The 24,872-nt window shown below is 39.9% G+C and overlaps 1 protein-coding gene across 1 annotated transcript in view; it reads left to right on the top strand.

Annotated features, from left to right (window-relative positions):
• The first annotated feature begins 2,199 nt into the window (after positions 1-2,199).
• RGS5 (regulator of G protein signaling 5) overlaps positions 2,200-24,872 on the top strand; it is a 63,698-nt gene continuing 41,025 nt past the window's right edge. The window contains exon 1 of the mRNA XM_055402210.2: positions 2,200-2,342. Coding sequence (XP_055258185.2) covers positions 2,299-2,342 — 44 coding nt within the window. The 5' untranslated portion in view covers positions 2,200-2,298. The remainder of the gene's footprint in view (positions 2,343-24,872) is intronic.

Raw genomic sequence — 24,872 nt, 5'->3', positions numbered from 1 at the left:
ATGCATTTGAGTCAGTTCTAATGAGGTGGATGAAATTGGAGACAATTACACAGAGTGAAGTCAGCCTGAAAGAAAAACATCAATACAGTGTACTAAAGCATATATATGGAATTTAGAAAGATGGTAACCTTAACCCTGTATACAAGACAGCAAAAGAGACATAGGTGTATGGAACGGTCTTTGGGACTCTGTGGGGGATGGTGAAGGTGGGATGATTTGGGAGAATGGCATTGTAGAATGTATATTATCATATGTGAAATGAATCACCAGTCCAGGTTCGACGCATCCTGTAGGATGCTTGGGGCTGGTGCATGGGGATGACCTGGAGGGAGGATATGGGGAAGAGGGAGGTGGGAGGGGGGTTCAAGAGGGGGAACACATGTACACCCGGGGCGGATTCATGTCAATGTATGGCAAAACCAACCAATATATTAATGTAAAGTAATTTGCATCCAATAAAAAAAAAAAAGAATTTTCCTTCCAATGCAGGAGGTATGGGTTGGATCCCTGGCCTAAAAACCAAAACGTTAAAAAAAAAAAAGAAGCAATATTGTAAGAAATTCAATAAAGACTTTAAAAATGGTCCACATTTTAAAAATCTAAAAAAAAAAAAAATTATGGTATAGAGTTATAGCTTTCAAACCTTTATGATCATGACTTATAGTCAGAGATAGAGTTTAACTAATTATCCTATTCACACATACATATGGTTAATTAAAGCTAAAATTTCTGAAAACAGTGTCTTACTTTCTTCACACAATGCAGTTGAATATTTGTACATTATATTCTATTTATTTGCTTTAAAGCCCCGGGTTATAATACACTATATTGACTTTACAGGTCCTGTTAAAACAGTTTAGAAGAATTTCAGATAATGTGGAACGTTATGTGAATCACCTTTAATTCCAAGTTTAGAGCTTTTCTTACTGATTATATGATGCTGATTATTTTTAGCTTAGACTCATGCCAACCCCTTAGGTATTTGCATTTACATACTAATGATAAATATCATTACATTAATGATATGATATAATAAATATCATTACATTAATGATAAATATCATTACATACTAATGATAAATTCAGGGCTTCCCAGGTGGTGTTAGTGGTAAAAACAATAATTGCCTGCCAATGCAGGAGACATAAGAGACACAGTTTCAATCCCTGGGTCCAGAAGATTCCCTGGAGGAGGGCATGATAACACACTCCAGTATTTTTGTGTGGAAAATCCCATGAACAGAGGAGCCTGGCAGGCAACAATCACAGGGTGGCAAAGAGTTGGACACGACTGAAGCAACTTAGCAGGCATGCACTTACTAATGTATTAGCCCCTTGAATCCGAATAGGATGAAACACAAGCAAGGTAAATTTTGGTGAAAATAACCCTTGAATGATAGGAAATAGGAAAATGTTGAAGGGGAAAGCATGATAAACCCAGCCAAGCATGAGTGGGTCCATGGTGGGTGTTGCTCTAGAGAATAACCTAACCTAGTCATCAAAGTAAAAGGACAATCAGAAGACCATTTACAGAATTAGGGGAACAGAGGATAAAATCTAGTAGATAGAATCATGTAAGGTATTTTATCTTTTCATCACTCAGCTCAGGTGTTATTTCCTCCAAAAAAATCTTCTTTTCTGGTGCTTAAAAGCTCCCAGCATTCTGGGCCTGCCTCCATCACTCACTTATACCATATTTATATGGCATTTGGTATCTTGAGAGCATAGAGTACCTTTTTACTTGAATTTCCAGCATCCAGCTGAGTGCCTGGCACATCATAGGGATTCACACACATGTCCCCAGAGTTCTCTAAAACTGTTTCCTGTACTGCGGAACAAAGTTGGGCTACATAATCTGCAAGGGCCCTTGTAGTCCTAATAATCTTGTGACTTAGACACATCTGAAGTAGCCCAAAGCACTCTGCTTCATAACAAAAACCACATCTTTGCTGTGATGGGTCCACATTTATGAGTTAAAACATGAACAACCTGTGCACAGTTTAGGGCCTACCCCTGCCCTGGCAGAAGTGTTCTGATAAAAACAGTGAAAAACCTAACGTGGCAGTGTCTGCAACAGAGGAAAGATTCCAGCCTCCACCTCCCACACAAGCGCTGTTGCTCTCCAGCCTGCAATTTCCTCTAAGGCTCTGGATTGGTCCACAGAGTGACAGAGGGCTGGAAGAGAGCCTCTATATATTCCCCGGAGAAAAAGGCAGTCTCAGACGGTTTTGAAGTTTTCAAAGACTTGCTCTGCTGATAAGGACTTGTGTTCAAAGCTGAGGAGCTAAGCCACTTGCCAAAATGTGCAAAGGACTTGCAGCCTTGCCTCACTCATGCCTGGAAAGGTGAGAATGAGTTATTTTGCTTTAAGAGATGGAGATAAGGAGAATCTTCACTCAGGGGTCACTGTGGTTTGTGGCAAAACAGGTGGCTGATTGTAGACTGGGAGTTGTCTCCTGTGTTAAATGACAAAGTTTTGAAAGATCTGAGCTAGGAGGCCGATACAATATGAGATATAGCATACATCGTTTGTATCCAGAACATCACCTCCTCCAAGGGTTTCCTCCTATTTTATAGGTGCTTGTGCAGACTCAAAAGTGTTTGGTTAAGAGCATGGATTCCAACATCAAACTGCTTGGGTCTGAATCCTTGTTCCATTACTTACTACTTGTGTGGTCTTGGGCAACTTACTTGAACTCTCTGTATCTCAGGGTCCCTACTGGTAAAATGGGTCTGTGTGTCTGTCTCACTAGCTGGTCATGAGGGCTGAATGAATAACTGTGGTGAAACTCTCAGAACACTGTCTGACATATATTAGAACTGCATAAGTGCTTTATTAATGTACATGAACTCAGAGAGGAAGACTCAGCTTTGCAATGAAGCAGAGAGGATGTCTCACTGCTCTTTGTCTTCTGGCTGGATACCATCAGAAGTATCTGGGTTGCTGGACAGAAGACAGTCCTTGGGACATAAAGATTATTTATTAGCTAACATTGTGCTTATATATATATATATATATATATATATAGAGAGAGAGAGAGAGAGAAACACCTTTGAGGCTCTGTGGTTATCCTTAGACTGGACAATATTCTAGAGGGAATCCTAAGTATCTAGACTAAGTAAATTGAAGGAGAAGAAACATCTGACTTGTTAGAGAATTTAACCCAACAGTCCTACCTGATGCAAAGAAGTAGGGTTCTCCTTTCTTAAGAAGGAATTTGGTTACATTTTGTTTGATCCTACATTATTTAAAGGATATAAAAATGACCCTTGTACAGCCTAACTTCATTCCTAAAGGCAGTGGCAATGTTTGCCTAAGAAGGTTGTGCTGTTCAGTAGATCTACACCCTGTCTCTAACAAGCTCAGGTTTTCTTTTTGACAACTTCGACCTTAAAAATAATCTCAAAATGATTTTAAAGAGGTAACATCCTAACAAAGTAATTTTTCTCCAACAATACTGAAAAGTGACTGGGAATAAAGCCTACTCTCACTTTGTACTGTCAAAAGCACAGATTATTATTCTTTTTAAAGATGCATGTATATATATATTTCAAAAAATGAGAAGTAGGACTTAAGTAATTAGTAGTGAGATGGTAACTAGGTGAGTGATATTGGCCATTGGACCAAACCTGGGGAGGGAGATAGGTTTCATTGCTGGATACCATTTACTAATCTCAGCCTACCTCTCCCTCTATAGAAAGCCCAAATACAACACCAGGGTGAATGACTCTTCCTAGAACATGACAAGATGCATAATTCTTTCCTTTTCCATTTTTTCAACTCTGAGATTGCATATTTGACTTTTACCACAGTTTTAACATTTATCTTTAGCCCATTTATTGTTTGAAATCGTGTACTTTCCTGTAATGGATAGATCTTACCTTATTACTTGATGGACTCTTTACTCAGAATGATTATATCATTGATCTGCTGGTCATTGTGTGATCCTATGATCTACTGCTTGGCATTTAATGAATACTCAATAAATTTTATTGAAAGTTTGGCACTGTTACTAATATTTCCCTATTTGTTCTTATACATATGCATAATGTTTACTGAGACACATGGATTGAACATTTTTAAAATTGATTCCTATAACTGCATCATATCTGATTCACTAATTTGTTACCTACATTGTTATTGATTCACTTTATAATTTTTTTAAGTCACAGTAAATTCTTATGCTTCAAGATATAACTAATGTTCACGTCGAATATTATAGAGCAACCAAGGAGCAAGCTTTTTTTGCATAGATTACTTGAAACTTTTAAGGTATATGGTAGAATCCTGCAATTACTTTTTTTTTTTTCATGATCTGTCACCATTGCAGTCATATTTCTAATTAAGTGCTACCTGTAATGAGTGATTTGGAGAAGCAGAATTGTGGAGCTGGGGAGCTGTTAGAAAATATTTATGGAAAGATTATTTATTTTAAGGGGAGAATGATACTTGAATAAATCCTTCCAAATCTGCTTTCCTTGGCTCTACTCATAGTGGAAAGGTTAGGAAGTAAGGAACAGACTTAGTTTTGTTATTAACTAATTTGTGGCCATGAGCAATTTATTTCACTTTCCTGGAACTTAAATTTTTTTCTTAGTAAATGAACGTTGGATTAGTTGTTCTTTAATTTCAGTAAAGTGAGATACACCTGGTTTCAGTGACTAGCGAGAGTTGCAATTAAAGGGAAGGTTTTCTTAATTTCTTTCTTTCTGAAAGCTTGGAAGTCAATTAGTGAAAATCATCAAGAATTCAACCCTGTGTTGAAATCATGGCTGTGGCAGAAGCAAGAGTCTCTCAGTGAGACTGACTTAAACAAGAAAGCAACACTTACTTCATGTAAGGGAAGCTTCAGAAAATAGTTCTTTCTCAATGTTTAGGAAAGCATTATGCCAGAGTCAACTTTCATGTATTTGTAGAAACTATTCTTCTGCTATTTATATAGATTTTTAAGACTATTACTCATTAAAACTCAAAGTTGGCCTCAGATATTTTTATATATTTAAAAAGACCTATATAAACATTTGAGAAATGAATTACCACCACCCCACAACTTTTACCTTCTGTCATACCGAAACCTAATGCTGTATGGGTGGGAATATTAGAAAGTCAATGGAAACGGAAAGAACTGAATCAATTGAAAGACATTTTTACCAGTGATATTCAACTATTAATTTTAGGCTTCTTTAAAAAATTCATGTATTTTAAGTCTCTTGAATGTCTCTGAACAAGTTTAACTTTTAAATATTGCTCTGAAATAAAAAGTATTATTATGACTCCCAGAAGTTATTACCATTATATAAAGCAACCAGGGTGGTTATTATTGTTTTTGTCTGGTGGTGTTGATTACTCCTGATACCAAATCTGCAGTCTCTACTAAACTAAATAAAGGGGAGTAAAAGAGCGATGAAGACAGCAACCACTGACCAAGAGTTTTCCCGAACTGTTAATAAAGTGTCTTAAACACTTCTCTACAGAAGAGTTTGACATATCTGACATACAGCTGGTTTTCGTGGGTTGCTAATGAATGGTTCACACAGGTGCTTCTGGTCATCTCAAGTGTGTGTCAATGCTGGGAATTTCAGGAGCTATAGAAAGTAAATGGGGGAAGTGATGCTTCATCTTGCTGTTCATTATCATTTTACCAAACATCCAGATTCCCCCATCTTCTTTAATTAATGTGGGTCTAAGTGTTGACAATTTAGAGAAGAAAGGTGCCTAATCAAGTAATCTTTTAAGGTTTTCAAGCCACACAGAAGCAACAAATAGAATGAATCAAACCTCCTGGGTTCACGGAATTAAACAAATGCAGCTTTCTCCAAAGGCATGAGCAAATCCTTGGGCAAATTATAGAGAAAAGATAAGTACATAATGAATTAAAACACTGTAGCAATGACCTTGAATAAATGATAAATCAGTCAGAATGGACACAGAATCATCAAAGAAGCCTAAAGAGATAATAGAGTTTGAGATCATGCTTTCTGGGAACAAGTGTGAATTTGAAGCTTGCGTTGCTGATAGAGAGTTGTGTGACTTACTGGCAAATATTTCAGAGAAACTCTGTAATCTTAAGGAAGTGAATAAAGTATATAATAAAATAGGGAGGATATGTCCCTAAGAAAAACTTTGTTTCAATTCTTACGGATGAAATAATTTTGACCATTTCTCTGGATTGCTTTTCAAACCTCCATACTTGCAATAGGCATAAGGATAAAATATCTCTCTGGGAAATTGCAGTTCAGGTAGGGAGATAAATCTGGACTTCTCTAGTGGCTCAGGGGTAAAGAATCTGTCGGCCATTGCAGATGTGGGTTCGATCCTGATTCAGAAAAATCCTTTGGAGAAGGAAATGGCAATCCACTCCAGTATTCTTGCCTGGGAAATCCCATGTATGGAACAGCCTGGCAGGTTACAGTCCATGGGATCACAGAAGAGTCAGACACAACTTAGTGACAAAACAATAACAAGGGAAATGAATAAGAATAAAGTAACTCTCTGTTGAGAACAACTATGGAGGAATAAATGAATTGAGTACCAAGAAGCACAAAAGTAGGGGAAGCAGACAGGGAGCTAATAGAGCTTTGGGTGTCAAGCAAAACTGTGTAGGAAGTCGCAAGGGACTGATGCCTAAGGTTTAAGAACTAAGCCTGAAAGGACCAAGGACTTGGTTAGGTCCAGAGAGGAAGAAGAGAGAGAAGGAAGACCTTCCAGGCTAAGGGACAGGTCTGCATGTGCAAAGGCAGGGGGTGAGAGGGTCCTGAGAGTCTGATGGATGTTTAACACCTTTGTGCAGTCCGTGCTGTCTCTCCCAGGCAAGCAAGGAGACAATTTTGAATTTCCAATCACAGTTAACCTCCTGCGCAGCTTGTCCTTCATACTGTCCCTGTGGGACTTATCCAGTGCCCATCCACTCCGAATCTGAAGATTGAAAAGATCTGTTCATGAAAAAGATTTTCTCTTCTTTTGCCTAAAGACTTCAATTACTAAAAAGATAATCTGTATTTGGAAAGTAATAGGCACTTAACAAATATTTTGTCAAAAGAATCCACAAATAAATGTACAGCAAGTAGAGACAGGCCTGCTTGCAGGTCAGCTTGGTGCTTTCTGTTTCCAAAAGGATCGAGAAGGACAATAGCAGTGACTTTTAGGCTGAAATAGGATAAAAGAGTGTATCTTATAAAATAAAGAGGGATTCCTGCTAAGGGGCAGTGGATGAGATTGAATGTGGAGGAAAAAAAGCTTTTCTATAATTTCATCAGGAAAAGCCTTGCTAAAGAGGTGAATCTTTTTTTGCTTCTAGTGATAGCTTTTAGCGACTGGTAAACCTCATGAAATTGTATCACTGTCGTTCCTTATGCAGTTCCTGTCCCAGCTTCTTTAAGGAGTTATAATCTGTATTCTAGCTGTTGCCTCTTCCTAGTCTTTCTTTCATTTGGCCTGGGCTATGTTGAAACACCAATACACAACACTTTTAGACTCCAGAATCTTAAATTTGGAAGGATCCCTGAAAGATAATCTAATTTGTTTCTCTTTCTTTAGCAAAGACTGTTATGGGATAGATGATATCTAGGGAAGGAGTTTATATTTCTGGGGCCAGTGTTAATAGCTTTTGTCTGTCCTGGTGGCCGGAAAGCAAAGGAACTAAACTTTCCTTAGTTCAGTCAGGATCAGTCATTAGTGACAGGAACCAGAAAGTGGCTGGAGGCCAGGAGATAACAGGTTCCTATATCTTTCTTCCTTCAAAGTTCATTAGATAACATTAATCCTGCACTCTGTTTTAAAGGCTGAGTCACCCAGAGGATCAGTTCAGTTCAGTTCAGTTCAGTCGCTCAGTCGTGTCCGACTCTCTGCGACCCCATGAATCACAGCACGCCAGACTTCCCTGTCCATCACCAACTCCTGGAGTTCACTCAAACTCATGTCCACAGAGTCGGTGATGCCATCCAGCCATCTCATTCTCGGTCGTCCCCTTCTCCCGCCTCCAACATTTCCCAGCATCAGAGTCTTTTCCAGTGAGTCAACTCGTCACATGAGGTGGCCAAAGTATTGCAGTTTCAGCTTTAGCATCAGTCCTTCCAATGAACACCCAGGATCGATCTCCCTTAGAATGGACTGGTTGGATCTCCTTGCGGTACAAGGGACTCTAAAGAGTCTTCTCCAACACCACAGTTCAAAAGCATCAATTCTTCGGCGATCAGCTTTCTTCACAGTCCAACTCTCACATCCATACATGACCGTGGGAAAAACCATAGCCTTGACTAGACAGACCTTTGTTGACAAAGTAATGTCTCTGCTTTTTAATATATTATCAAGGTTGGTCATAACTTTCCTTCCAAGGAGCAAGCGTCTTTTAATTTCATGGCTGCAATCAGCATCTGCAGTGATTTTGGAGCCCAAAAAAATAAAGTCTGACCCTGTTTCCATTGTTTTTCCATCTATTTCCCATGAAGTGATGGGACCAGATGCCATGATCTTTGTTTTCTGAATGTTGAGCTTCAAGCCAACCTTTTCACTCTCCTCTTTCACTTTCATCAAGAGGCCTTTGAGTTCCTCTTCACTTTCTGCCATAAGGGTAGTGTCATCTGCATATCTGAGGTTATTGATATTTCTCCCAGCAATCTTGATTCCAGCTTGTGCTTCTTCCAGCCCAGCGCTCCTCATGATGTACTCTGCATATAAGTTAAATAAGCAAGGTGACAATATACAGCCTTGACGTACTCCTTTTCCTATTTGGAACCAGTCTGTTGTTCCATGTCCAGTTCTAACTGTTGCTTCCTGACCTGTATACAGGTTTCTCAAGAGGCAGGTCAGGTGGTCTGGTATTCCCATCTCTTTCAGAATTTCCACAGTTTATTGTGATCCACACAGTCAAAGGCTTTGGCAGAAAGCCAAATGAAGCAGAAATAGATGTTTTTCTGGAACTCTCTTGCTTTCTCCATGATCCAGCGGATGTTGGCAATTTGATCTCTGGTGCCTCTGCCTTTTCTAAAACCTGCTTGAACATCTGGGAGTTCACGGTTCACATATTGCTGAAGCCTGGCTTGGAGAATTTTGAGCATGACTTTACTAGCGTGTGAGATGAATGCAATTGTGCGGTAGTTTGAACATTCTTTGGCATTGCCTTTCTTTGGGATTGGAATGAAGACTGAACTTTTCCAGTCCTGTGGCCACTACTCAGTTTTCCAAATTTGCTGGCATATTAAGTGCAGCACTTTCACAGCATCATCTTTCAAGATTTGAAATAGCTCAACTGGAATTCCATCACCTCTACTAGCTTTGTTTGTAGTGATACTTTCTAAGGCCCACTTAACTTCACATTCCAAGATGTCTGGCTCTAGGTCAGTGATCATGTTATCGTGACTATCTTGGTCGTGAAGATCTTTTTTGTACAGTTCTTCTGTGTATTCTTGCCACCTCTTCTTAATATTTTCTGCTTCTGTTAGGTCCATACCATTTCTGTCCTTTATCGAGCCCATCTTTGCATGAAATGTTCCCTTGGAATCTCCAATTTTCTTGAAGAGATCTCTTGTTTTTCCTATTCTGTTGTTTTCCTCTATTTCTTTACATTGATCACTGAGGAATGCTTTCTTATCTCTCCTTGCTATTCTTTGAAACTTTGCATTCAGATGCTTATATCTTTCCTTTTCTCCTTTGCTTTTTGCTTCTCTTCTTTTCACAGCTATTTCTAAGGCCTCCTCAGACAGCCATTTTGCTTTTTTGCATTTCTTTTCCATGGGGATGGTCTTGGTCCCTGTCTCCTGGACAATGTCACGAACCTCCATCCAGAGTTCATCAGGCACTCTATCTATCAGATTAGTCCCTTAAATCTATTCCTCACCTCCACTGTATAATCATAAGGGATTTGATTTAGGTCATATCTGAATGGTCTAGTGGTTTTCCCTACTTTCTTCAATTTAAGTCTGAATTTGGCAATAAGGAGTTCATGATCTGAGCCACAGTCAGCTCCTGGTCTTGTTTTTGCTAACTGTATACAGCTTCTCCATCTTTGGCCCCAAAGATAAGTATCCCTATATCCTCAATGATCTTTTGGTAGTTGGATTGTTTGACCCCTTGGAGTCTAAATGAAGGTCACACATTTTGGGGAGCTGCTATTAAATTTTGTTATTAGACTGATAAACACTAATTAATTTTGTGCATTGAAAGAATGGAGTTTTAACCACTGGACTGCCAGGGAAGTCTCAGGCTAGTGTTTTTTCTACAATCAGTTGGGCTTTAACTGCAAAAGGCACTTCTTGCAAATGTCTTTTAAGGACCCCTAGAAACTGAGAGACAAATGTCTTCTACCTGGTAGGTGTGGGTTGTCATTTCCTCCTCCAGGGATCTTCCTGACCCAGGGATTAAATTCACGTTTCTTATGTCTCCTGCATTGGCAGGTGGGTTCTTGACTACTAGCACCACCTGGAAGCCAGGGACACATTAGTTGTCTTTGTTTGGAGTGGTTTGACAGAGTGGCGTGCATAAAGGCATCCACAGTTCTTAAGCAAGCTGACCTGAGGGGTTTGTCTCAAGTGCCCTTTCACCCACCTCTCACATTTCTTTATTAATTGCAGGAAGCTGCTCACTGGGCTCCCCATTGACTCTTCTCCATCAAATCATGTTTACTAAGCTCCTACTGTGTGCAGCACACTATGCCCAGGGCTGGAAGCCTGCTGGGGCACAAATCCTTTCTCCATTCTACTTCTGAACAGTGAGGAAACTAGCCCATCTTCCCTGAGGTACTGTTGAACTGAGGTTGAATCCTGAGGTTCACACACAAGTCACCCTCCCCGCAAGACTGAATGAGTAACCCCAAGTCACCACCCAGGCACCGATACTACAGAGAACCCAGGGCCACACACCGAGACTGATTCAGTCTCTTCAGTCTCTCCCGATCAATGGGTTTCCTGCGGCTATTTCTCTTTTTACTTTCAGTTAAATATAAAAGGCTATGTAACATGTGGAGATGATACTGGGTGGGGAAATCCAGGGATTCTGAGCTGTAAACTTCAGTTCAGTTCAGTTAAGTCGCTCAGTCATGTCCGACTCTTTGCGACCCCATGAATCACAGCACGCCAGGCCTCCCTGTCCATCACCAACTCCCGGAGTTCACTCAAACTCACCTCCATCGAGTCGGTGATGCCATCCAGCTATCTCATTCTCTGTCGTCCCCTTCTCCTCCCGCCCCCAATCCCTCCTAGCATCAGAGTCTTTTCCAGTGAGTCAACTCGTCGCATGAGGTGGACAAAGTATTGCAATTTCAGCTTTAGCATAAGTTCTTCCAATGAACACCCAGGATTGATCTCCTTTAGAATGGACTGGTTGGATCTCCTTGCAGTCCAAGGGACTCTCAAGAGTCTTCTCCAGCACCACAGTTCAAAAGCATCAATTCTTCAGCAATCAGCTTTCTTCACAGTCCAACTCTCCCATCCATACATGACCACGGGAAAAACCATAGCCTTGACTAGACGGACCTTGGTTGGCAAAGTAATGTCTCTGCTTTTTAATATACTATCTAGGTTGGCCATAACTTTCCTTCCAAGGAGTAAGCATCTTTTAATTTCATGGCTGCAATCAGCATCCACAGTGATTTTGGAGCCCAAAAAAATAAAGTCTGACACTGTTTCCACTGTTTCCTTATCTATTTCCCATGAAGTGATGGGACCAGATGCCATGATCTTCGTTTTCTGAATGTTGAGCTTCAAGCCAACCTTTTCACTCTCCTCTTTCACTTTCATCAAGAGGCTTTTGAATTCCTTTTCACTTTCTGCCATAAGGGTGGTGTCATCTGCATTTCTGAGGTTATTGATATAACCTTCAGTTCAGTTCAGTTCAGTCACTCGGTAGTGTCCGACTCTCTGTGACCCCATGAATCACAGCACGCCAGGCCTCCCTGTCCATCACCAACTCCCGAAGTTCACTCAAACTCATGTCCATAGAGTCGGTGATGCCATCCAGCCATCTCATTCTCTGTTGTCCCCTTCTCCTCCAGCCCCCAAACCTTCCCAGCATCAGTCATTTCCAGTGAGTTCTACTAAATAGCAGAGGGCAAGTCATAAATCAGTCCCTCCCCTCCTCCTCCTCATTATTGTATTTGTAAAAGGCTGAGAAATCCAGTTATATAGTCCTCTGCACTCCTTCCAGCTCCACTGCTTCATTGTTCTTGATTTGGACACTGTGTATTCTGAAGAAAGATTGTATTTTTATTCTAATTTTCTACACTTCCCAGGTCCTCCAGAAAGGCCTGGGAGCTAACGTCTCAATGTATTATACTTTGAAAACACCAATTAAAAGTATGAATTTTTCTTCTAGTCACTTAGAATCTCAATGGACTAAATTCAGTATCCTATGCTTCTTAAAAAAGATTTGTACCAAATTCAGAATAAACTCCTAGTTTATGAAAAGCATATACTTATAAGTAGTGAAAAGTGGCTTGGTCTTTATTTTGGTGAATTCCATGAAAGAAACAAAAGGTTTCACTTTCTTACACAATTCAAAGGTAAACTTGGATCAGAGATCATGGATCCTAACAATCTAAAATTCTTGTGCAGTTGACCCTTGAGCCACTCGAGGGTTATGAGTACCAACCTCCTTGTAATGAAAAATCCACTGGCTCCTCTGTATCTATGGTTCTGCCTCTTTGCTGACTCAACCAACTGCTGATGGTGCAGTACTGTAGTATTTACTACTGAAAAGAATCCAACTCTAAGTGGACCTGTGCAGTTCAAATCCTTGTCATTCAAGGGTATTTTGCTTATGGTTAATTTAGTTGTCTCTCATCTCTGGAGCACAAGTTCCTCAAGATCGGGGAGGAAAAGTGAAATAAGGACACAAACACACCTCACCTTTGGTGCACGGTGCTCATGACTGCTTTCACACTGTGTCACGTGTTTCTCCAGTGAGTGGAATTGGTGGCCCACTCAGGCTTTTCTGAAAGCTGCCCAGAAAGAGACTCATCTTTTGACTTAACAATGAGTTTCCATCCTGAGGCTGCAATGAAGTGACGTTCAAGTGTTAATCAAGTGTTCGTTGCTCAGTTGTGTCCAACTTTTTGCAAACTCATGGACTGTAGTCCACCAGGTTGCTCTGTCCATGGGATTTTCCAGGCAAGAATACTGGTGTGGGTAGCCATTCTCTTCTTCAGGGGAACTTCCTGACCAAGGAATTGAACCTGGGTCTTCTGCATTGCATGCAAATTCTCATCTGAGCCACTAGGAACACTGTGATAAGAAGGGTGAATTGGGGTTTCTTGGCTTTTATATAATTAGCCAGTTTTCCTCTACCAGTTGAGTAGATCATGGAGTATAGGCAGTTCTCAAAGTGGCATGAATACTGCTTCTGACTGCATGAATCCAGGTCAGGCACATGTATGCACAGTGACTGCAAATTCTGATTAGAATGAAACCATATACCTTGCCTGTAGAACAGGCATTAGAAATTGGGCCTTTCTGGGAAAAGATGTAGATAAGGCCAGCTGAGTAATAGTATACATGCATCACCAACACAGCTAAGGCGTATGTGACTTTGGGCTTAATCACCTTGACCACCGTTCTCTTAGAAAGTCCAGATGAGGTATTTCCTTACAAAGCATACTATTGAGTTGGCACGTTGAGATAAAATACCTTGGCTGGACATTTCTTCTCTTTCAAAAAGGAAATATTGCAAGATTGAAAAGATTCAGCTAATGCTTTGGTCGTAGATACCTGATAATCAGCAAGCTTCATAAATAGCAAATAAGGCTAAGACCATTATTGTATATTCTGCATGCTTTCCTTTCTCTTTTCCAACTGCTTCTCCAGCCACTTCTCAAAGCAATACCTAACCCATTAGATAAAATACCGCTCAGAATCCTAAACTCTATATTCTAGAAAGATGTTAGAACTATCATATTAGACTCAGAGGAAGAGAAGAGACAAAACATAACACTTGAAAAATGTGAAGTGATAGACTGTGTTAAGTGCTCATTGTTGGTAGTGAACTGAGTGGAGTTGTTTCGTCAAGCTACTCCTGTTTGACAAATTCGGTGAAGACCATATGTTTCTTGATGAAGCACTTGTCTGTGAGGATTCAGGAAGTTTAGAAAGAATTAAGATGTTTCATTAACAAAGTAGTTTGTTGTATTTGGTAACTTATTTTATGTAATAGTTTTCAAGAGATACCTGGGTCGACAGGAGCATGGGACTGAATGACCTGTGCACTTTGGGACAAGGTCAACAATGTGTCCCAAGACTTGCAGACTTTCCCAGAAGAGCCCACTCTCTAAGGTCTGGTGCTTTCTGATGACAAGTTTCCAGAGTCTTGGACTCTGTTTCTGAATCCCCCAAGACCAAATAGTATATCACTTGAACACACACATGCATGATGGTGCACATGTGCACACCCACACACACCTGATTTTTTATGACTTGGAGAAAAGATGACTTGGTTGAAATCAGAGATCTATGTAGACAGCTTGAAAGTGTCTGCATTGTCTAGGAGGAAGCAATATTTTTTTCATATAGATTCATTGTAGATCAATGGGGATTTTTTCTTCTCTTCATAGGTTGAATTTTACACTTTTTCCCTTAGTTGGCAACAGTGAAGAAAAACACTTTCTATAACTTGGGATTGTCTCAAAATTCAAATTTGACAATTTGAAAAGCCTTAATTTTTTTTTTCCCAATTGCCTTCTACTTTTTATCTTCCAGATCCTCTAAGAATAACTTAACCTTTGCCTCCCTTCCTGGTTCAGACAGGGTCTTGTTGTTTGCAATTATGCCGAAATGTGAGTACAGATGGCTGGACTGCAGCAGAAGGAAAGGAATATGTAACTTTCATTAGCTACTTAAGGAACATATTTTGTCAAATGGATGCCAGCTTAAGAGAATGAAAACGACAAGATTAGCAAAGACAACCAACAATTGTGACAGTTCTAGAATTGAGTGTCTAGCACAATTTTGATTATGTATACACACATAATAAAGGCTGAGTGATTCAAATTCATAGATTCTACCCCTTGAGATGAGACGTGATGTCACCAAACTCTTTGGTGACTTGTCCAAGACCACATAGCTAGTTACAGTTGCAGATACTTCAAGGTCTCTGGGTTTACCATTTCATTTTGTCTGATGAACTTTAATTTATGAATTTTGTGTCTACACTTTTAAAATATCTATTCTTACACAAGGCATCATCTTTCAAAATGTGTTTATTTGGAAACAAACTGTAGCCTTTAAGAAAAAAATGATTTCTAAAAAACTTCTATGCCCATAGCTGCCAATGACAACATATGAACTCACAAAGAAGTGACATTGCACAGTAATTAAGAGCTTAGGAGTTGAAGGGAGAGGGGTTTGACTCATTTATTGGGTGATTGGGGGCAGATCATTTAACCTCTCCGTGACTCAGTTTTGTCATGTGCAAGATGGAAACAGTATTTATACTTCCCTCAGGCTCTAAACACTAAATAGCGTTATGCATTATATGGATTCAGTAAAACATTTAGTTACCTGGGAACATGTGCTTTCTCTTAGTGTGTGATTTTTCTTAGTTATTTTTATGTTGAGAGACCCTTGCAGTCAAATCAGAAGAGTCTGCATCCAAAAACTACCTTCATCTCCCTACAGAGTTAAACAGAAGTATGGAAAAGGGATTCAAACAGAAGGACACATTGCAAAAAAAAAAAAATTGATAGCAAATGAGACAGCAGGTAAGAGGGAGCAGGAGAGAAGGAGGATCACAGATAACACCTCTGAGCCTGGGGTTGATAGAACAAATGGACTACTAACAGAATATGTTTGCCTAGGGTAGGTAATGAGGTTATTCCTCTTTACCTGGTCTTACCTGGTCTTCTCCTTTGGGAAATCTTAGATGATGTCAAGTCAGAACACCTTATCCTGACTTTCCTGATAGTTACCAAATTAATTTGATTAAAAAAAAACTAACTGTAAATGCTATCTACAAGACTCTAGAGAAACAAAAGACCCTAGATAATAACTCCTAGAGAGTTATGCTATAATAATGAAGCCAACAGGACACTATGTCTGGTTTGAGCTTTGGGGGCTAGGAAAGAAGGAGCAAGATTAGAGAACAATAACTTGTCCAGGGAGGAAATTTAGATAACTGTTGATATATAGACTTCTAACTTAGTAACTCCTATCTCAATAAACACACAATTGGAGGAAACCCTATTCACCAAGTCACAATGTATGAGTACCTCGGGTCAGAATTCATTGCTCACTGGGAGAAAAATGAGGGTATGCTCTAAAGATGCTGGAAAGAAGTTTCCAAGATTATGCCCCTGTGATATATGCATGGACCTCAAAAGTTTCTTTGGAACTTTTAGAAAATATATGAGGAAGATGGAGACTTCCATATTCAACTTTGGAAAGGATCTCTGGGGGACCTGGGAGACGGACAGGGGGAGAGCACCTGCTTTTGGGATCCAAAGCAATAACCTCTCCTGGTCACACAGGAGTCCAGCTAAATCACATGTCCTCAAACCCCAACCCTCTGAGAAGCCTTCTCTTTTCTCCCTCAAAGAGAAACTGATTCTCCATCCATTGAACTCTCAGAGCTTTTTCATCTTCCTTGTATTTTGTATCACTTCCTAAGCAGCTTTCCTCAGATTCAACTTTGGTTGGGTATTTGACATGATCTAACTTAATTCTTATTCTAACCCTGCAAGGGAGATATTATCAACATCACTATTTTGCCAATAAAGAAGCACAGATGAGTTAAATGTTTGGCCCAAGGTCAGATGATACACTCCATACCCTGATACACTGAGTTCTGGTATGCCCGTTTCAAACTTGGGACTCAATCCACCATGTCATAGCTGCATCCAAATAAAGCTATGTATATAGTTGGCCCATAGTCCCTGGAGGTTCTACAGATTCAACCAATCAGGGATCAAAAGAAAGTCAGACAGAGAAAGACAAAGATCATATGATATCACTTACATGTGGAATAAAAAAAAAAAGTACAGATGAACCTATCTACAAAACAGAAATAGAGTTGCAGATGTAGAAAACACTCATGGTTACTACGGGGTTAGAGGAGAGGGATAAATTGGGAGACTGAGATTGACATATACACAGTAATATATATATAATAGATAACTAATAAGGACCTACTGTATAGCACAGGGAACTCTACTTAATACTTTGTAATGGCCTATATGAAAAAAGAATATTAAAAAGAGTGGATATATGTATACATATAGCTGATTCGCTTTGCTGTACAGCTGAAACTAACCCAGCATTGTAAATCAACTATACTCCAATAAATTGTTTTAAAGTATTTGAAAAAAATACAGGAAACTCTAAAAAGCAAAACTTGGATCTACTGCATGCTGGCAAACTATTTTCAGAGCATTTATATTGTATTTACAACATTTACATGACATGTACTTTGTAATAGGTAATATAAGTAATCTGCTGCTGCTGCTAAGTCACTTCAGTCGTGTCCGACTCTGTGTGACCCCATAGACGGAAGCCCACCAGGCTCCCCCGTCCCTGGGATTCTCCAGGCAAGAACACTGGAGTGGGTTGCCATTTCCTTCTCCAATGTGTGAAAGTGAAAAGTGAAAGTAAAGTCGCTCAGGAGAATGTGTATAGGCTATATGCGAGTACTACACCATTTTATATGAAACTTGAGCATTTGAGATTTTGATATCCATGGGAAGTGGGGGTGGCCCTGGAATCAGTCTTCCATGGATACACGCATCTTCTTTATAAAATGGGAACTGTTTAAGGTCTGGAACAATCTCTTACTAATTTTGCAAAGCGGTCTCCGTACTATCTGGTACGATGCCTGACAGACAGTGGTTCCTCTATTAGAGTCTGATAAGTGAAAGGATAAATGAGTTTGTGAAGCAGTAAATAGATGATTCTAAAAAATGGACATCTTGAGAATAATAGGGTATTATTACAGTATATTGAGGGAAGGAGAGAAGAAATGGTCTGAAATGTACTTCTATACTTCAGACAAGTAACAGTCCTCTTACTCCTCATGGTTATGTCATTGCTTTGCTGCACACGTAATAATTTGGCAAAGACAAATATTGTCCAAGTGTTCTTATAATCTGAGCTAATGAATTTGTGTCTATTGTATAAATTCATTACCAGAGGACACATTAATTCTGAGAATCATAGTTTTACTAAGTGATGTCATTTATGTGTTTATGTTCATTAAGTTTGAAGTGAATTTTACTTTACTCCTCTTTCTTTCCCTTCTTTTCCAGTACCCCCTTATTGCCGCTTTTATTCCCTGCTTTTGTAAGGTATAAAACCACTATATTCCATGGACAGCTAGAAAATTTCATTCTAGAAAGTCCTTCTTTATAATTTAAAGCAGAATGAGATGGAGATGTTCAAAAGCCATGGTCACACCAGTGTTCAGAGAGGCTGTCGTGGGAATGGCTTCTGACCCCTCCACCTTTGGAACTCAAAATAAACCACAAATTTCTGTCTTCCTCAACTTGAAGACCATTTTCCCACTGTTTATTATCTGGCTTCCAAACTGAATTACAAAAAGTCCAGAAATCCTGCCAACGATATTTCGAATAAGACAGAGAATTGAAGGTCAAAGTTGGTGGGGGGAGACCTCTACTCTGTCTGTCTCGTCCCTCCACTGTCTCATTACCCCCTAATAACCTACTCTGGGTGATGACTATGTCAGAGACAGGCCATAAAAGCATGGGAATTTTCTCAATTTCCGTGGGAATCCTCGGGTACGGTGTAACTAGTGCTTGGGAAAAACAATACTATTATTTTTTTCATTTTAAAATAGAAGCACAAGGCTGGTGATATTCTAATATAACTGAGCTGTGGGAGGCAGCAGCAAAGGTCTCCCAATTTGCTTTCTTTGTCTCTCTGTGGGATTGTTGCCCATAAATGTATATTCTCTATGCTTTCTGAATGAGTGGCATTATTTCAAGGTGGAAACCTTCTGAAAGGAGTCTATCTTGTATGTCAGTCAAAAGGATCTTTGTTGAATTCTATTCTAGTCTATTTATTTAATAAGCATTTGTTTTCCAACACCCGTGCACAAGGTGCTGTGATAGGATAGTAGAACAAACACAGTAGAACAATAATAGTAATAAGGAATATTTAAGGAACACTTAATATGTGGTAAGAGCTCTCCTAGGGGCTCCCCAGTTGGCCCTAATGGTAAAGAACCCTCCTGCCAATGCAGGAGACATAAGAGATGTAGGTTTGATCCCAGGGTCTGAAAAATCCCCTGGAGAAGGGCATGGCAACCTACTCCAGTATTCTTGCCTGGGGCATTCCATGGATAGAGGAGGCTGGCGGGCTACATGTCCATAGAATCACAGAGTCAGACATGACTGAAGCAACTTAGCACACAATCGTTCTCCTAAAAGTGTTAATGACTTGACGTATTTAGCTCCATTATATGTCTATGTATCTCTCTCTCTCTCATCATATATATATGATACTTGGGAAAGATTGAGGGCTGGAGGAGAAGGGGGTAACAGAGGATGACATAGTTGATTGGCATCACCAATTCAATGGACAGGACTTTGAACAAACTTCAGGAGATAGTGAAAAACGGAAGCCTGGCGTGCTGGAGTCTATTGGGTTGCAAGGAATAGAACACGACTGAGCAAATGATCAACATATATAAACATACATATATATACATAAATGAGGTAGGAACTATATTATCACTATTTTATGTAGAAAATTGGAAGCTTAGAACTTAAGTAACTTGCGCAAAGTCACTCAGCTAGTAAGTAATATAAATAAACCAGTATAGACTTGTACGTTTATCCTTTACTCCATCCTAGGAGTTAAAGCAACTTTGAAGTACTTAATTATTTTCAAGATGCTTTGGGAGACCAAGGAAATAAACAATGGCCCCAGCCTCAATGAGCTTGCTATCTCACTGGGAGTACAGATACATGTAACTCTTAGATATGCATTGATGAGAAGCTAGAGTAACTGGGTGAAAATGCACTGTCCATAGTTCAGCCTATCCTTTGCTCCATAACTTACTGGAGATCTAAGGATAAGATCTCATATAAACCTCAGTTTTTTACTTTTAAAATAAGGGAAGATCAAATTAAAAGCTCTGTAAGGTCTATCAAATATGCCTCTGTTTTGTGATCGGATGTTAGAGAAGAGATAAATCATTACAGACTGGAGTAGTTACAGAGGTTTCAGGATTTAAAAAATGAGATCGTTCTGGTCTTAGAGCATTAGAAGAGTTTTAATTGTCATATGAGTGGAAGAAGGCTGAGATTGTGTGCTTGGGGGTTAAAGAGTTGGCCACTGGCATTAGGTATACAAGTAGTTGTGGGGAACCAAGGGAAAGAAGCTTAGAAGTGGAGGACTTTGGAAGCAAGAAAGTGATGTTTGAAATTGACACAGTTGATCAGAGATACTCCAAAGTGTAGTCCTGGGAGCAGAGAATTTATATATTTGGCCCTACATCAGACCTCTTGAATGAGAAATTCTGGGATGGGCCTGAGAAATCCGTGTTTTAACCAGACGTGCTGGTGACTGGGGTGCATATTAAAGTTTGAGAACCATTGTAAATACTAGAGACTCATTACAAACAAGGAGAAAATTGTTTGTACTCTGGTAGTGAGTGTAGGATACATTCAAGTAGAAAGATGGAAATGGTGAGGTGGGACTCTTATTTAAGGCCTGGAGAAAGGTGCTAAATTTAGATATGGAGAAGAAAAGGCACATGTAAAAGAATTTTCTAGGAAGATTGAACAATATTTGTGACAGATTAGCCATTGGAAAAAAGGAGACAGTCAAATGTGAATCAGAGAGTTTATAAATTATGGGGAGAACATTCTAATTACAGATTAACATGAGATGTTGGGATAATCAGTCCTGAATATTCATTGGAAGGACTGATGCTGAAGCTGAAACTCCAATAATTTGGCCACCTGATGTGAAGAACTGACTCATTTGAAAAGACCCTGATGCTGGGAAAGATTGAAGGCAGGAAGAGAAGGGGATGACAGAGGATGAGATCATTGGATGGCATCAGCAACTTGGTGGACATGAGTTTGAGTAAACTCTGGGAGTTGGTGATTGACAGGGAGGCCTGGCATGCTGCAGTCCATGGGGTCGCAGAGGTGGACACGACTGAGCAACTGAATTGAACTGATGAGATGTTGGGAAGGAGGATGGAAGAGAAAAGGAATCCATGGTACCATTCACAAGTCATTTCACATCTCAAGTCCTTGCTTTCTCATTTGTATTCTCAAGATGTTGAGTATAATAATCCTGAAGTTTATAATAGCTAAAGAAGATATTAGAGGTTTTCTCACTAAACTTGTTTCCTTCCTCTCTCCTTATTTTTGACTGAAGACATGAGAACCCAAATTTCTTAAGCTCACCCAGAAAATTAGTGACAGAGTTGAAAACAGGGTTTCAGTTCAGTTCAGTTGCTCAGTCATGTCCGAATCTTTGTGACCCCATGAATCACAGCACGCCAGGCCTCCCTGTCCATCACCAACACCCGGAGTTCACTCAAACTCATGTCCATCGAGTTGGTGATGCCATCCAGCCATCTCATTCTCTGTCATCCCCTTCTCCTCCTCACCTCAATCCCTCCCAGCCATCAGAGTCTTTTCCAGTGAGTCAACTCTTCACATGAGGTGGCCAAAGTATTGGAGTTTCAGCTTTAGCATCAGACCTTCCAACGAACACCCAGGACTGATCTCCTTTAGAATGGACTGGTTGGATCTTCTTGCAGGAACTCTCAAGAGTTTCTCCAACACCACAGTTCAAAAGCATCAATTCTTCAGTGATCAGCTTTCTTCACAGGGTTTAGTCAATGGCAAATGTTAATGTTTACTATTTCTTTCCTAAGTTTCCTTCCTACTGTTATATGTTGACAGTTGTCATTTTTGTGTGTAAATAAGCTAGACATGTTCCTTAGTAAGCACAGGAGTTAGTAAATAATAATAATAGTCCCTGTCATTTATGGATTACATTGTCTGTGCTAGGCAATACTATAAGCATCTCATACAAAATAACTAATCTCATCACCATGAAAAACTTTTCAGGTAGGTATCATTATTATCTCTAGTTTATAGATGAGAAAACTGAGGCAAGGTAAGGTTTAGAAATCTGCCAAAAGTCACACGCATAGTAAGATAAGTCTGGCCAGCTTGACTTCAACCTTCATTCTCTTAAGCACCGTTCTATACTGGCTATTGCCTTTTAGGAAAAGAATTGCTTAATTTTGGCATTAGCCAGATTCTCCTGGGAGGAGTTTCACTTCACTTTCTCTCTTAGAACAGCCTCTTTGACCTGTATCCTACTTGCTTGGCAAACTCTTTCAGTTATATAACCTGAGATGGGAGTTTTGCCACAGTTAGGAGTTGGGTATTTTCTCTGCCAAGGGCAGGGGAAAGATTGAACACAATCCAACATGTTGCTTGTGACTACAATAAAGAATTTGAGATCTGGAAAGTATCTTATGAAATCATCTGGACCGACCCAGATGTCATATGACTTAGAGCTTATCCAAAACAGCTGGTTTTGTCTTTTCTTGGTGAATTTTCTTCAGCAATGGAAAGTTGGCCACATTTAGTTCAGTTTCCATGGTTTCACCAACCATATGGTTAGTAAGTTCTCTTGAACGCTTCCTGATTTTCTTTAAGGTTTTTTTTCCACACTTATAGGAGGATGACTTTTGAACAATTTTCAAAAGGTAGATATCATTATTTATGATTCAATGGACATGAATTTGAGCAAACTCCAGGAGACAGTGGAGGACATACACTCCATGGGGTTGAAAAGAGTCAGACACAACTTAGTGGCTGAACAACAACAACGTAATTTATATCTTTCATTTTTGAAACATCATAATGCCTTGAAGGATTCTAAGAATCCTTGCTTGTGCCTGGGTATTAGCTTGAGTGAAGCCGGGAGCTCTAAGACTGAAAAGGTCAAGTCTCATTATGAGCACCATACAGCTATCCCTCTGTGTGATCCTGGCATTTCCCTGGAGTCCCACAAATGTGTGTGTGTGGCAGGGGAGAGTGGGGGTGTTGATTAGCTAGAGAACCGTAAACCAGAGTCCTGTAAATTTGTCTCAGAGATTCTGTCTTTTCCCCTCTGTTTCTCAGCCCCTTTCTTTATCACTCATCAAACCCAATATTTCTCTTGAGGATCAAGCCAGCGTATCTCTCCAGTGAGTTTAGGATCTTGGAAAACAAAAGCCAGAAATGAGATATTATCTTCAATCAATATCTGCTTTTGGCCATACAGCACAATTCCTTCAGAAGTAAGAAAGCACAAATGCCTACCTACCTTCTTCAAAGTCAGAAGAAAAACTATTAGTATAGAAAAAAGCATGAATCAACACCTCAATTCATTAATATTTTATATGTTATCATTATTATTTTTAAGAGTTGCTACAGACCACTTCTTCTCTGCCTGTGTACGGTGAGGCGGGAACTCTTGCCCACAGCTAGAGTCCTTGCACCTAGATTCAGGGATCATGTGATCAGAATGAAAGTCCAGTGACACTTGGAAATACCAGGGGTGTGGAGAGACAGACTGTGTTTCTCCCTCAAGAGACAGAGGAAGAGAACGCATCATCGGGCTCCATCTATCTGCCCACGCCCAGCCTGCATTTGACCGACAGGGAACAAACAAAGCCTCTGCAAAGATAGACTTCCCCCAACTGCCTCTAAGTGAGTGAGGGCTTCCCTTTCTGTTTTCATCTTTGCTTTGCAGCCCAAATATCTTCCTGGCTTTCAACATGGAGCTTTCCTTCTATCTTCCCCCGTATAGAATCACCAGAAATTGTTCCTGACTTTTCCCAGTTCTCACGCTTTAGTATCTTTGTGATTTCACCAGGAAAGTAGTGTTTAGGGCATATAATTCACTCATCACATGAAGAGGAAATGAGCTTAACGAAATCAAATATTAATATCCCAGAAGTTAAGAGGAACTGCTCTAAACTGTAATACTATGTGAAACAAGATGGGTGTTAAATAAGTAGAGATGATGACGAGGGTTACCATGCATTGCGTGCTATTTATGTGCTAGGCCCTGGGCTAACTTTTGCATGCATCATCTCATACACACCACATGGAAACTGTTTACAGCACATACATAACAATGTTTTCCTCGTTTTACAGATGATGCAACTGAGGCCAAGAGACATTATATAACTTGCCTAAGGTGCCATAGATTGTAAGTGGCTATTGAAAACTAGCCTAAATCAATTTATTCCTGTCACTCTTCTTAGATTCTTTTTGTGGATAATTGTAGCTAGCTATTACTGGTTAGTGGTGGATGATGGTTAGTTCTTTCTGTACAGCTTCACTACCAGCTTATAAAAGCAAGATCACCATGTGTATAATGAAACCCAATGTTCCATACTTACTTAGGCATATAATTGCTAACATTGGTGTAAAATAGTTAAACAACTTGTTCTGTACTTTTAATAAAGGCTTACTCTTTGTGCTCTAACTTGCAGGAAAATTTTAATCTGACAATAAAATTCTGAGATGGGATTCTTTTTTTTTTTAAGTTTATTTTTGGCTGTGCTGGTCCTTCATTGCTACACAGGCTCTTCTTTAGCTGTGGTGCATAGGCTTCTCCTCACAGTGGCTTTTCTGACTGTGGAGCGTGGGCTCTGGGGTGCACGGGCTAAAGTAGTTGTGGTCCAGGGGCTCCAGCGCTCCAGAGCTCAGGCTCAGTATTGGTAGCACACGGGCTTAGTTGCTCCTCAGCATGTGGGACCTTCCCAGACCAGGGATCGAACCTGTGTCTCCTGCATTGACTGGTAGATTCTTTACCCCTGAGTTACCAGGGAAGCCTCTGAGGTGGGATTCTAATTCCTTTGTAGCTGGTATCAGTCAACAAGAAACCTCTGAATCAAGGGGATATAGGACTAC

This window comes from Moschus berezovskii, chromosome 4 (genome assembly GCF_049115385.1).
Source record: "Moschus berezovskii isolate FMDL1 chromosome 4, NW_MosBer_1.0, whole genome shotgun sequence".
Taxonomy (NCBI): domain Eukaryota; kingdom Metazoa; phylum Chordata; class Mammalia; order Artiodactyla; family Moschidae; genus Moschus; species Moschus berezovskii.
Note: the sequence above shows the minus strand (reverse complement) of the source record. Positions and strands in the feature narration are given on the sequence as shown.